Source organism: Neodiprion lecontei, chromosome 1 (genome assembly GCF_021901455.1).
Source record: "Neodiprion lecontei isolate iyNeoLeco1 chromosome 1, iyNeoLeco1.1, whole genome shotgun sequence".
Classification (NCBI taxonomy): domain Eukaryota; kingdom Metazoa; phylum Arthropoda; class Insecta; order Hymenoptera; family Diprionidae; genus Neodiprion; species Neodiprion lecontei.
Window position 1 is genome coordinate 7,133,505 of NC_060260.1, and position 15,288 is coordinate 7,148,792.

At 39.6% G+C, this 15,288-nt stretch overlaps 1 protein-coding gene across 16 annotated transcripts in view; it reads right to left on the minus strand.

The window, feature by feature from the left end:
* LOC107224692 (disks large 1 tumor suppressor protein) overlaps nt 1-15,288 on the minus strand; it is a 308,249-nt gene that overhangs the window by 3,535 nt on the left and 289,426 nt on the right. For 9 of the 16 annotated variants that reach the window (XM_046733159.1, XM_046733119.1, XM_046733130.1 and 6 more), the window contains 10 exons: nt 6,218-6,431; nt 5,956-6,113; nt 5,104-5,353; nt 4,862-4,964; nt 3,513-3,551; nt 2,802-2,843; nt 2,302-2,418; nt 689-838; nt 381-553; nt 64-173 (listed from right to left, as the gene is read on the minus strand). In XM_046733159.1, the coding sequence (XP_046589115.1) occupies nt 64-173; nt 381-553; nt 689-838; nt 2,302-2,418; nt 2,802-2,843; nt 3,513-3,551; nt 4,862-4,964; nt 5,104-5,353; nt 5,956-6,113; nt 6,218-6,431 (1,356 nt within the window). The remainder of the gene's footprint in view (nt 1-63; nt 174-380; nt 554-688; nt 839-2,301; nt 2,419-2,801; nt 2,844-3,512; nt 3,552-4,861; nt 4,965-5,103; nt 5,354-5,955; nt 6,114-6,217; nt 6,432-15,288) is intronic. The other 7 variants (XM_046733124.1, XM_046733139.1, XM_046733137.1 and 4 more) reach the window with 7 other exon arrangements.

The window sequence follows — 15,288 nt, forward strand, 5'->3', positions numbered from 1 at the left end:
GAGTAACGAGAAAATAAATAGTATCTGTACATAGAAAGAAAGCGAAAAGCGATTTGCACTTACATCACTGATTCTATGGATTTTGGTTTGATGAAAATAGCGATAGGATAGAGCTGTGCAACTTGTAACCTCTTGATAGCATTGCCGCTGACGTCAAGAATACAGTGCTTGCCCTGTAACGTCAAAATGAAGAAATAATTTTAAGTCCATTACTGACCTACCCCGAAGAAACAAAAAATCGGTTACAATCAGCGGGTCACTAAAATTCAACGGATAACGAGGAATAGAGAGAAATCTTCAGGCAATGTAGAAAATTAAGTTTGAAATATCCATGAATGACTGCACCAGGTCAGATAAATTAAATTAATCAAGCAAATCACCTTTTCTGCAACTTCTCTAACAGATGCAACAGACGTGCCGTAAAGGTTGTCGTTGTACTGTCCAGCCTCGATGAAAAGGTGGTTCTGAATATCCCTTTCCATCTGTTCTCGCGATCCCACAAAGTGATAATCTCGACCGTCAACTTCGTACTCCCTTTTACTCCTCGTTGTGTCTACAAAGAAATTTAAGAAGCAATATTGATCACTAATTGTGTTAGCCAATTTAAAATTGAAAATAGTTTTGGTCTCTTTAATTACGGTATAAAATTCAGTATAAAAGGCAATTGCGAATATCATAGTCAACTTACGTGGTACGCAGCTGCCGAACTTGTCTGGGAACTCAGAAATTAGATCGTCGTTGATGCGATCCTTGAGTGGCCCAAGAATGATGACAGGTCTGGTGTACTGGATAGCGAGCTGTTGTACAGCTTCGTAGGATAAAATAGTTTCTTCGCTGCCTGTAAAAAGAACAATAAATCTTGAACTATGAGCTTGAATATTTATCGCTACAAGCATTCCTCAAAATTTGGATCACATTTCATCAACGGGTAAAGTTTTGTTAGTAGGAAATTGGGATTAAGAGTATCTGACAAATTGAAACTGTAAAATGATTACATTACTGAGGAGTTGAGTAGAACAATTTCGGATTTCATATTAATATACATTCTTTGACATGAAAGATGAATCTTGCTGATAATTTATATTTTTTTCAAAAAAAGTTTCAGATATGAATATATCGATCAAATATTCTTAGAAAAGCACTAGAATTTGCAGTGTAGTACACATGATATGCGCGTCATATCGCGAGCTCATAAATAAGTTGTGGTTTCGATGAGGTAAAAGGAAGTTATACAGTTAATGGCGAGAGTTTGTTAATTGCAAGGCAAAAATAATGCAGGCACGTTAGATCATCGTAGGTGATAATTATGGAAAAAAAAAAATTGCGTACAGGTACTCAACAAATCGAATTGGTTGTTTGCAAAATTATGTGGATTGTAACGCGTGGGAGAGAAAAATTTGAAACAAATTTGCAGTCAACAAAACTTTACGAATACGTAGTATTAGGTGTTGGAATGAATTGGTAGCGTTTTTTTCATGAAAACAGATTTGTAAAATGCTACGAATTAATTCCAACAGTTGGTGTATACTAGACCAGTTCAAAAAAATCGACCATTTTTTTTTTTTCAAACCCCGCAGTGAAATATCTTCCTAGTCATGAAAAAAGAAGCCTGTGAAAACGGGAGCTCTTAATATTAATATTGAAAGGTCGCTCATCGTAAATTTCTATTTTACATTTGAATAACATGGGAAAAAAATTTTTTTACAATTTCTAAATTGTATAGTTAAAAGCTTCAAGTTTAACACGATTATTTTCAGTTTATAAAATTTACGATTTTCTTACGATTACCAGAACAATAATTGAGCAACAGTACCGACAAAGTAAGTTGATACCGCGGCGCATCTCTGTTTTAAAAAAATTATAAAATATTTAAGAAAAATTAAGAAAAAAACGTTAAATTGATTACATGTTGAATTTTAAACTTGAATAAATATTAGAGGAGTGAACTTACGAAAAAAACAGGAGACATTTTATTTAGAGCGTTCAATTTCCTTTAAAAATATGTATCGCTCATCCCGATATGCTCATTCAAAAATGAGTTATAAAATTCCAAAGTTAAAAAAAATTTTTTCCCACGTTATTCAAATGTAAAATAGAAATTCACGATGAGCGACCTTTCAATATTAATATTAAAGAGCTCCTGTTTTCACAGGCTTCTTTTTTCATGACTAGGAAGATATTTCACTGCGGGTTTTGAAAAAAAAAGGTCGATTTTTTTGAACTGGTCTAATGTATACGTATATAAACATGTTAATTCATTTTTATGGTCATTGTTCACTCTTTTTCACACGTTGCACTTACTAAGCTCCTCAACATTTTCATCACCGTCCTTTTCCAGATAAACTAATGTCAGTTCTTCCATATAGGGTAGTTCAACACGATACAAAATTTCTTTACTTCCTGTGGCGGAAGATAAATCTTAAATGAATAAACGAGAAAGATTTCTATGATTACAGCGTGATGATTGATGATGCTCGTGATGATAAAGAATTAAACCCTTGTTCGCAGCACGTTTCAGTATTATGAAATCCATGAAATTCAAAAGTCCGGGCAACGAATTGTAATTATCATCTATGAGATAGCAAAAGTATAAGACAGAACGGCGATACGGAAAGACATGAATTTCAGAACTATGCAAAGCTAAATAATAGCCTACGGTAAAGAAATATACGCGGCAAATTGTCAAGCTCATACCTGCATAATAATTAATTAATAATGATTTGATATTATAGGAATGATTATAAAGTATACGACATTGTGAATTTGTTAATACGCAATAATGACGAGAGAATAATGATTACCTTCAGTGTTAGTGTCGTCCTGGGTGTAGCACAGCATGAATGCTAGAACATAATAATATGACAATGGTTACAAGTTGCAGAAAAGCTGTTTATAACGTAACGTTAAGAGTCAATCTGCAAGCTCGAATTATATGTATGAAGCATTGATATGATCTGTACACTGAACCATTTAAGGGAAATGACTTGGTTTTTGAAATCAACGAAAAAAAGAGAAATACTGCGTAGGCATTGAGTAGTTTAAATTCACTTTGAATGAACGATCCATTTGTTGGAGGATCTCTCATTAATTACAAGATTCATTACTGACTTTTGCATTTCTGAATTATGTATTTCGTATAAGAATTCCTTAACTCTACCAGATGTAAGTGACAAAAGCGTTTAATGCAAAGGCTGTCGACGGCCGTAAAAAATTATTGACAAAATTTTATTTAAACTTTCTTTGTTACTTTTCGCAAACCTTTAATGGAATTGTAATTTCTTAATACTACTGTAATATGATCATCTATTTGTTTTTGACGAAAAGTCATCGAGAGAAGGAAGAAAAGTAATACGACGAAGAAACATTGATTTACAGCGTTGCAACAATAAAACAGATAGCATGACAGTCGAAACATTATATAAGAACATTAAGTACAAAAATACATGAGGAGGAAATAAAATCAAAATTAAATCTAATTTTGATATGTTTGTCGTACATATACAAATACTTACGCATAGCATCGGTTTCATTCTCAGGTGTTGTGGGTGACCCTACACAAGCAGGCAAAAACAAAACACATATGTCACGTATCACATGGTAAAAACACAAAAGCACATTCGGGAATATTAATTTTCTGCTTGTAAGAGGGAGACCTGCGCAAATTAATGTTATGATCAATTATAACCCTTCGTTGATCGCGAGGATCAGATACTATTATCTTCTTATGAAAGAAATCAGTTCGTGCTGGGTGAAATTAATAATTTTTCAGCAGCAACAGGTCTGGCTCCTTTTACTAAATTAATTCAAATTGAATTAAAATCCGTCAAAGTTTCATTATGAGGATATAATTGGTGTAGATGTGTGTTAGTAAAGAATGAAAAAATACAAACATATCGTAGGCAATGTATGAGTGAAGGAATTTTGATATAATTCAGCTTTCGCCTGAAGACGTGGATACAACGTGATTTACAGGTTCGCGGAAATTCGCTTTTACAGTAAGAATACCAGGATTAATAATTTTTTTTGTTCCATGTTCACCATCAAGCCAATTTCTACAAATGTTTTGAACTGCATTAATTTACTAAGCTAATTAAATTTATTGCTTTTTACTTCAGGGTGCCCGTAAAAAGTATGAATTTGAAACACATCAATTTGATTAGATAATTTCCGCTGTCTGGGAAGACTTTTAGATTTCGGAGAATTTTATCTGCAGTGCGAGAATGGATCGTTGAAAGAAATGCGCCATAAAACTACATCGAAGAAGATAAAAAAGATAATTAAATTGATAATCTTGAGTAGACTGAGAAACTGATCTACCAAAAATGTTTCTATTATAATATATAGCCTTGCGCTGATTAGCATAATACTGTATCATATATTGAAAGCTGCAAGGAATCGCGCTCATTTTCTGCCAATAACTTATTCAATTATCAATAATTCAACTAATTACGTACAATCAATTTTCCAACTGTGATTATGTACTCTGTTGCATCAGTTATTTTTGATGTAAAAATGCGGGTGGAAGGCCGAAAATCGTTCGAGCGATTAAAACCACACATTAGTTATAGTTTTCGTATATTTCGTGTACGTGTAACGTAATAATGTCGTATAATGCATACGATTATCAAACAAGGTCCAGGGATGACAAAAATGCAAATCTTGGCTGACATATACACGTATTATAGGTATGTACAATGATACCTAGTACCGAGTGAATAAAGTCTTGGGGATTTATACTTGAGAGACATGCTTACCGACAACATGCGTGAACGACAATGTAAATGCGACATTAATTAATATAAATGCGTGAAAATCAGAATGATAATAAATAAGAAATCGGCACAGTATAAATAATACTTACGTTCCTGGTCCGAACCGTCTTCAGACTTGTCATCTTTGCTTTTCATGAACGGGAATTTCCTGCTGAACGAAAAGTTTTTCTTTTTCCTATCTAAGGTGGATTGCTGAGAACAGAAACATATCGCAATTAATTAGTCGTGGCGATTAAAGGTACGCGATCCTATGTGGGTATAAAAAGTACGTCGATGCAGGGATAACAGTCAATTTGGTTACAAGCACGGATCGAAAGGCTCTTCAAACAACCTTGTCCAATATGACAGGCATGTGGCCCTGGAACTTGACGGATCGATCCCTCGCTCGCTGCTTCCTCTCCCAACGTCTACGAGATGGGATAATACCGAGTCCCTCTTCTTCGCCCTGAGGGGTGACCCTCCTGGCCTGCCACCATTCGTCGTCGCTCGCATTAGTTACGTGGAGAATTTCACCGTAGCGAAAAGCCAGACCGCGACTTGGCAGACCGTCGTCTTTGTTCGGATCGTAGTCGAAAAGTGCTCTGTAAAAGAATTCTCAATTATCGTATTAAGCGTAACGTTCTGCGGTAATAATACAGGTTTCAATGCAGTTGAGAAGAAGGCGCACACGTGGTGCTTGATGCTCCTTAGCTGGTTCGGAAATTCCAGTTCAAGATTTTTCCTTCAAGGAAGAATGGGATCCACAATTTGAATTGAAAGTTTGGAAAAGAGGGAGAACCGTTTGCTGAGCAATAGAAATGAATAATTTTCAATATTCTAATCGTGCAACCTTGACCCAAATTGTTGATATCTCAGATTGCGGTATTCGAATTTGTTCAGACTCACGTTTGTCACATAGTTGGAACGTTGTTTAATTAGTGTTCGCTATTATTTTTCAAATGGTTTCTTGTTTTTTCCCAACTTTTAATCTATACCGTGGATCAGATTATTCTGTAATAACTTGATGTCCAAGCTTGCAGCGTACGATGATTAATTACTCTGATTTCACTGATTTCAAGCAAAATAGGAAAATAGTTTGAAAATGCTGAGAAAAAAGTAGATTCACACACTTAGGTCGGGTATAAACTGTTTGACGCAATTCGCAAGTCGTTAAACAGCGTAGTCAATTGATAAATGAAAATACCTAACGTAGAGTGATTTTTTCTGCGAGGTCCTCATCAGGGTACCTGTCATCATATTCTGCTGAGAAATTTGTTGTTTCAGATCATGGATCTTGGTTTCGAATCTGTTGTAATCCTCCGGCTTGTACTGTACGACGATCGTCACTGTCTGACCAGTACCCTGAAAATTTGATAAAATGGCGACGAATGATAAGTCGAAGCCTAATCGATAAATTAGGGCATCGAAGGTAGTCTCGGGGTGATTTAATTGCGAACGAAGTTTACCTTGAGGGCGGCGGCAGCCTCCTCGTGAGTCGCCGTCCGCAAATTGATTCCATTTACGCTGAGAATTTGATCGCCACGTTTTAATTCCCCGCTAAGATCCGCCGGTCCACCGGCTAGAATGAACGAAATGAATATACCCTCGCCGTCTTCGCCTCCAACGATGTTGAAACCAAGTCCGGACGTTCCCTTGTTCAAAACTACCGTGCGGATTTCTCTGAAAAATTGACAAGAAAAGAACAAGTGTGAAAAAAGTGTATCGCAATGTTGTCTACGTACATGAAAATTCTCAGCTTAGCTTTGAATTCGTTTCAAGGCAACACAATTTTTTTATATTTTTTATTTCTTTTGACGAAAAATTTTGTCTCTTCGATAAAAGTTTAAGCCTGCAGATGAACATTAGTCATTTTATTATACTCGTTGTTTCTTCGAACTGCTGTATCTGCAATATTTTAATATTAACACGAATTAGTTTTTCACCTGCAGTCTAGCGGTGCAAAGAATAAACGAGCTGACGAAATCGAGCCATGGCTGAGACACAAGCAACGATGTGAAAAAACAGTAACCGGTAAAACGGAAAATCATCATGAAAAATATACGTGTATAAAAATCTTAGAAATTGTTATAATTTTGCGACATTTTTATCTATTCGTTGACGTTTAACTATTGAAATCTTCGTTCTTGGTTTCTTTTTTCACTCAGTTGTCTCATTCAATTTATTTCAACCACGGTTGTCGTATTCTGAACCAGCTGGTTACCTCACTTCAATATGGTATACACATATATCTCATGAAAACAATTATCAAGTTAATTAAAGCCTTCGTTGAAATTCGTCCCTTTGCCTTTGACTTACCGAACCTTGCTCGGAGGTTTGAAAATTTGAATAGAACAGGTATGGATATATGTATACATATACAAATGCATATGCAGCGATGCGACGTGGGATGAAGTAGTTTGAAAGTGGATTCCCGTCAGCTATTCACACATACATACACACACAGGTATTAGGTATACACAGAGAGTATCCGAATTGAATTTATATTTTCAATCACTGACTGCAACAATATCCATTTCCGCGAGTTGCGATAAGCGATGGGCCGAATGGGAAAAATGGGAAAAATTTTATAAATAAAAAGCTCATCGATAAAGAACAAAAGGTAACGTCTACCCCTGGCGATACATAGGTATGTATAACAACGTTCGCAAAACGTAGACTACGAGTATGCAAAATGTGTGTGAGGTAACGCAATTGTTTCGACAAACATCACATACTCCGTAAGTGCCTGTATGTATAATATACGACCCCCCCCCCCCCCCCCCCTCCCCACCCCTCGATTGTTGTACCCTTGAAAATAAGGTACGATGCGCCTCGTGTGCATATACTGTAAATATAATCCGTATGTAGGTATAATATCCAACAATAAGTGGAACAAATTTGATATAAAAAAACGAACAACGAGAGGAGAAAAAGGAGGTCGAGTATTGCAGCAGGAATTAAAGGTGTAAGATAGGTCAGGTATCTCGGCACGAGGTGCAGCATATTTGCACGTATGCGTTCAACATTTTTTAAAACTTTTAATCGATATAAATATATCGCAGAGTTGCACAATTATATATTCAGGGAGGGCCTCAGATGACTTGACTAAGTACGTATACCTGTATAAAATAAACTGTATCGAATAGCTAGCATAGCAGTTTTGTACCGAAAAGAGTTCTTTCAACGACGTTACTCGACAATGAAGCCTGCAGATTCGAGATAAGTTTCGTACCCGCTCTTTTATATTCCAAAAACTCCATTATAAAAGCCAATTAAATATAATATCGACTGTATAGAAAAGAAAGCAGAAATAAAGGAATTTTATGAACTCTCAACGCAGAAAGCCACTGGCAGAGCGATAAAATCGGAAATAAAAAAAAAAAATGGTATTAAAAGGGAGGTTTGAGGCGGCTGATTACCTCAAAATATCTTTCGATACGTTATTCGCAACGTGTGGAATGAACGAATCGTGCATCGAGTGTCACAGACTTTGCATTTTGTCACGTCAATGTAAAAAATGGCCACTTTGATTCGACGAGAAAAAACAAAACCGAGTAGTTTTACCAAATGAATAGGAAACTCGCGCGTGTTTATAAAATCACAATGTCGCGTTTATACCTACGCTATTGCACGTAAAATTGCACGTATCGTGTACCGTCACATTGCAAGTGTGATCGTCGTACGATGCGTGTTGGAAGAGATCGAATCGCGTTCATCGTTGTTAACGGGCGGGAATGATCCGGGCAATTACGTCACTGATTAGCGTTTGGATGAAAAGAAAGCGGAGATTAGTTGAAAGCGTACGTGTTAATTACGCGTAGATAGCGAAAATCTTGAGGAAAGATGCAGCGACGGACGTTAGGTAAAAAAAAAATAAATAAATAAAAATCCGTAGAAAGTTAGAATCGGACTCCGGGCGTAATTCGCGTATTATATCCAACTTCCAAGAGTATACGAATATTATATTTTCTGGTAAGAAACGGTCACCCGCTACACTTTCTCGATGGTAGAACGCCCACTGAACCCGACGACGGAGGGCGTCGCGACGGATTAAAGGCCGGAGGTGGCCGCGATGCCGCCATGCGCGCGAAACCGCTTCGCCGGCTGCGATCAGATCAATATAGGGGTAGAGAGTACATAAGCCTCGTCGCAACCACGCCGTATCCATGTGCTCCGTTCCAATTTCCCGCCAAAATATCACCCCAACATCACAGTTTCGAGTATCAGCGAAATTTTGCACTGTAAAATCAGAAGAATTACATCTTCATTTTTCAGTCGGGGTGGCGAACGAAACCGTAGTTAACTTTTCGAAATAAGAAAGGACAAAAAAAAAAATTAGAAATTGGAGAAATGACGCTGACGGAATTACCGCTGATGACTGAACCGGTGGGTCGAAAAACCGGGAGTATAATAATAGAATATATTCGAGGCTGAATCATCATACAAAGTTCGACGTAAGAGAGTAAAAGTGAAACGGATCTAGGTGCATGTGTGTATGGATGTATACGTATATAATATTGTGTATAGAGGTGTGTGAGTTTGAGAGGTGACAGGGTGGAGCAAAAGCAGTTTGATCGCGATAAGGAATGGAGAGGCAAGGCTGTGTCCGTCCGTAAATTGCACGCGGAATAGAACAGGTTGTGGTATGTAAAAGGAGGAGAAGGAGGAGGAGGTCGGTCTTGTTTCTCACCGCGTGATTCTGAAAGCGTACAAAAGAGATTTTCCTCTCAAGTTTAACAGCAATACACGTAACTCGAAATGCAGGCACGATATTTATAAAAATTAATTATATCGTGAAATATAAACTGAACTCGCTAGCCGCGAAAGAATTCCACGATATATACCGGGGATAAGTAAATACCTAAGTTGCAAAATAAGATCATAATTCATTTGAAAATCATAGTTAGCCTGCATCCTCGCTACGCTCAGGCTGAACAAATCCATTAACCCTCCGTCTGTCCGCCTCGAGGGAACTTCGGAAGTGAAATCTAATTTTCCAATTGTCTTAATAACCGTTATGCCAGCAGTAGCTAGGTTACGTTGAACTTTGTCTATCCGCACGCTCGACATACAGAACAACGTCAATAAAATATACGTACGTATAATGCGATTAGAAACTGCGAAGAGACCTAAGATGCTAATCGGTACCTACCGAAAGGATCATGCGGATGAAAATATGACGTTATTCAAGTCCCAAATCACCTCCAACACCAATGATTCACTAGTTTGCACGGTAATGTAAAAAATGAATGAACGAAGATTGAAAAAAATCACCTCCATTTCACCACTTTTCCCGTTCTTCTTGCGAATAAGGTTTTTTTTTCTGATTAAAAAAACACCGTGAAACCTTCGTCATTCGCACATCTGCAATCTAGATACAGGTATAGGTATAGGTGTGTGTGTGTGTATAATTGTTATAATCAACTCGGTCAAATTTCTGATATTTTCCCCGGGGCATTGCAATTGCCTGCATAATTGCATTACCGTGTCTGTTGGGTTTTCGTCGAGTTTGCGAAGAACTGTACGAGGTCTGCGTGAAACTCACAGCGGCACGATGTATCCATCCACCCGATTGAATTCCCTCCCATAATATTCCATTGGCAAGCGAGTATAACCACGGGCAGCATTCGATTTAGCAACACCTGGTTGTTCGGAATGGACTGCAGCTGTACCTCCTAGGGGTTTACCCGGTGCACCGACGACACACGGCTGTTACGCGTTATAAATGAATAATAACGTTTGTAATTTTGTGGCCCGCAGTTCTGACGGATTTAACAATATCGCGAGTAAATCGCGTGCGATAGCTGCTATAAGCATTGTACCCACCACCTACCTCGGTAAATATTCATCGGTATTATACATTAGGTATACGTATATTATTATACACGCGTTCTACCTAAAATAAGTTTGTATATAATACCGCGTGCGTACAAGCTAAGATATGTGTAGGTATGTATATACGACCTTCGCCGCGAAACCTTGTCGCGGTTCAGAGTAAGCTATAGTTAAACCACGAGGATAGAGATAATGGATAACGTACACGTCGACACCTCTTCGTCGACTGCGGAGTCGTTCGCGAAAAGAGGTCAGACATTTTAATAACCAGAGAGAAGAGAGAAAAGGAAGAGTCATCATTTTCTCAAGTTCACTTCTGTCAGTTGTATCGAGCGTAACTCTTCTTTTCCTCCTATTCAGCCCCTCCCTGTTCAACCTTTAAAGGCCACTAGAAAAGCCTGATTAATTATTTTATGAAGAGGAAACTGTAGTTCACCGAAGAACGACGGTTCAAATTTCGTCCCAATTTTTCAGCTTACATTTTTCCGAATTAGCGTACAATGTGAAAAACAAAAAAAATTTCTTAGCTTCTGTGCAAAGTAATGTAGCTTCCGTACACTATAAGCAATTGCGAAATAAGGTGGTGTGATCCTTGACGCGAGAGTAAAAGAGGGGCAAAAAAGAAAAAGAAAAAAAGAAAAAAACAAAAAAAGGAAGCGAGGTGAAGGTAAACGACATCGAGAGGTCGCCGGATGTCAGAGGACTTGGCTCTCGGAAGTCATCGGGGATAGTAGCAGACATTTCCTGTACTTCGCGCGGAGTCTCGACTCTCTGGGTATTTTCTTGACGAGGGAGAGAAATCCCTCCGAGAATAAAAGAGGGGAAGATTTTCCGTCCGACACGCGCCGGTGACACACGATACCGCAGTTTCCGGTCATGTGACGAACGACAATCTGTGCAGCAGATGAAAGAGGGCCGCTTTCATCCTCCCCGAGACTCTTGACTGCCGACTGTTGCTACGGCCTCGCGTTTCGAACGACCAGGTCCTTTGCACAGGTATACATATATATACGTACACGTATATCCACGCTAAATACTGTCGCCTCTCTAAATTTAGTTCTACTAAAACTGTTTTACCTTTTTCGTCGGCGCGCCGTGTATAGATGATTGCGACGTCGCGAAATTTTCAACTACATCCGGCGCAGCGGATGAAAATCTACGGTGTAAGCAGAATTTCAAACTTCTACTCGTACGGATATAGTAGTATGGACTTTATTCACAATGTATAGGATGAGCTGGCTAATTTATAATGGGATTAGAGATACAAAACATCGAGTAGAGGCGCTCTGCTTGAGCTGATGTTGCTGCTGCTGCTGCTGCTGCTGCTCTTCCTCGGGGCTAACCGTATAATACGTATAGTCGGTAAACTTTTATTTCCAGAGTACGCGGAACAGCTAATGAGATAACTTTTACCCTCGAAAAAATTTATATATATATATATATGTGTGTGTGTGTATGTATACACTAACGTACAGGGTGTTCTGCATTAACCGATCACCTGAGGATAGTCGCGAATAATTTACGAAAGGTATTCAGATACGCATCGAAGGGGAATTTTTTTTTTACAGATTCGCAATACGAATAAAATAATATTCATGTTCGGAGAAAATCGTCGAAGAAAAATACGATTGCGACGTTACTTTGAAGACGACGTCGGGGTTTCGTTTCCATGAACTCGAGTGCCGACGGTGTAGTTGCCAATGGAATGCGCGCACAGAGTCTCAGACCGTCTTTCCTGCAGGCTGTTGGCCTTCCTCATCCTACGTGTGCATCGATGTCTCGAGTACTTTGCCTCGTTCGCTTCGAGGTTGCGTATTACGAGAGAATTGTGAACAGTGATCGTCACACTGGAGACTCGGTGGTTGGATAAGATCAGGTTCAAAGAAGATTCATTGACGAAACGATGCCAAAATTGATAGAAGAAATAAAGAAGCAAAAAGATAAAATAAATTGTCGTGTAAAATAAGATTGCAGTTCTTGTAAAATATTTGGCGAGTGTCAAGTACCGAAAGTACTCGAGTATGATTTACTTTTGGCGAAACAATGATTCCTTTCTCGTTACGGCTAGCGAATAAACAACAACCTCGGTGTCGAGTAGGTACGGAGCGAAGTGGTGGATATTTGAAACGCGTGCGAGAATTTCCTCGTGACGTGCACCAAGGCTTGCAGAACTGCCGGACCTTAGACTTTAACGTTTCATGGTCAACATGACTTATTCATTATACACACAGACCCATGAGCATACATATTATTCGCTTTGTGGTTAAGCATAACTGAATTCCACCGAGACCCAAATACACATGAAATACATTCACACATCTACATTCGCAACTGTAAACGCTTACGAACATATTGTAATACGCGTATATATACATATATTGTAGGTACGCAATGCCGACCCTTACGCATGATTCAAGTACATCCACTTCGATATATTTCGTAACTAAAGATTTCACAAATTTACAACGATTTCCACTATTTTTGTGACGCACGATTTCTGTCGATTCCTAGAGGCTTGTTACCGTACGATTTCTCGAAAACATAAGTCCCTGCGGGTGAACGATGAAAATTTTCGCAAATACCCTGTAACTTGAAGAATAATCTCAAAACGAATGGCAACCGATTTTTCAAACCATTTCTGCAGCGAATAGTCTCTCACATTAAAATCTCAAGTAGTAACGACCGGTTGACACAGCCTCGGCCATTCGGTACGAAAGATCGACTACGGTTTCGGTGTCAATGTATCCAGAGAATCACCAGACACCACATTTCGTATACAGCCTGGAGAGGCTGAGAATACGATACAACGTGGAATGCCATGGAAGAAGAAGAAACAGCGTACAGCCGAAGGCATAAATTGACAAGTATACGTTAAAGAAGAGGCCTAAAAAGATGTTGCAAACGAGCGTCGCGTGTTGGAAGAAAAAAGACGATTCAGGCGTGAGTAATGGCCACCGACTCGCGGATCGGGTATAATGATGAGCCTTGTAGCACGGGGCACAAATTGTCGAAACGTAACGATTCTGGCCGCGGGACACACGTCGAATGACGTCAGGCGTCAGGTCCGACAGTGGCAGCTACGCGATTTTTGCCATCCACCCACCCACACTCACCTCCTGAACAGTTTCTCCCGCAGCAAGCGTCGTCCAAGGGTGGCAAAAGGACGCAGGGGAAAAATCTGCTGCTTGTTCCGCGTCATCCTTTTCACTTCAATTTTCTTTCTCTCGCGTCGTCCTCTTTGGCGTCACTCTTGTAACTCAGTGGGAACCGAGAAATTTCGTCCCCCTCGGCTTATCTCCGAATCAACGGTCGCAGCTCTGTCCTTCCTCCCCTTCTATTCCCTCCTTACTTTCTTCTTTCTTTTTCTACTTCGACTTCGACGATTGTACCACCTCCTTTCACACGAACACGAGCTGGTACTTCACTTACTCACGTATCCCGAAGCGGTCGCTTTTCTTACCAGACTTCTATTTTTAACTTTTCAATATCCACTCTGTTTATGGGGTCAACACCTTCGCCGCTAAAAACTTTGCCGTGAATATTTCCAAAATCCAGTCGACAGATACTCTGGTCCGTTGACTACCACTTTAAATATCTCAATCCTCATCGCTCTCGGTAGAAACTTGATTCGGATATCGTGTCAATTTTCCTCGATCACTGTTTTTAACGGTTTCTTTTTTATTGTTAATTTATTTACAGTTCAACGCACTCGCACTTTTTTCAAACTATCAGAGACCAGCTGGATCGACGTACCACTGTGTGTACACTGTTGTATACGTAGAAATCCAACGATTTCTCGATTAACTTTCTTCTACGCGGTGGGAAAGAGAATATTCAATAATCGCACTTGACACAGCAGATGAAAAATACGGCAAGAGAAGGTTGCGAAGATTCGTCGAGGTATAAAAATCCGCGTACAAGTTCACTTCGGTAATAATAAACTCCGAATACCATCCGTCCGGTTCGCGATCCAGAATCGAACTGATTACACAAACTCGTTTCCAGACGCAGAATTCCTTCAGATTGTGGACGAGACGACGAATTAAACCGTAGGCGAACGACGCGCAATAATCTCCGAGAATCGATTGGAGTCGAAAATCGATTTATGATATTTTCCAATTCCAGTCTTGGCGGTTATATTCACGCTGGTTCTCATTTCCCAGTGATCCGAGTCTTACACTAATCCACGACACAATGCATATGCAAACATGTAGATTATACCCGCCTACGCGTCGAGCTGTTCCTATAATTTTCAAAAGTGGAACACGGACGACTGACGGCCGATCGTTGGGCCTCGACGCTACTTCTAGTAGATGCGACAATTGCACCGAAGGTGATAACAACAGAAAAACCAATCGCTTTCGACGCTTCGATGACGCGAGACGCCGGGCGCCCGGGACGATAGACGCCGAGGGAACGAATGTCGGACCAAGACTAACAGAAGGCAGCGAGGCTCCTCAAACTACCGCCAGTCACTACCGACTCCAGCAGCTTCTCTCGACAGAGAGAGAAACCGACTCTTTCAGGTTCTCTATGCGTCATCCGGCCGCCACCCTCCCGTCTGCAACGCCGTTACTGCCGCCATGCCATGCCTAGCTTCGACGACGTTTTTTAACGCCTCTGATCCAGCGGGCCACGTGACAAACGGATATCGCGTGTCTAGCGCAAACTAAGCGTCGGCACGAGCGTACGCGTAACACTA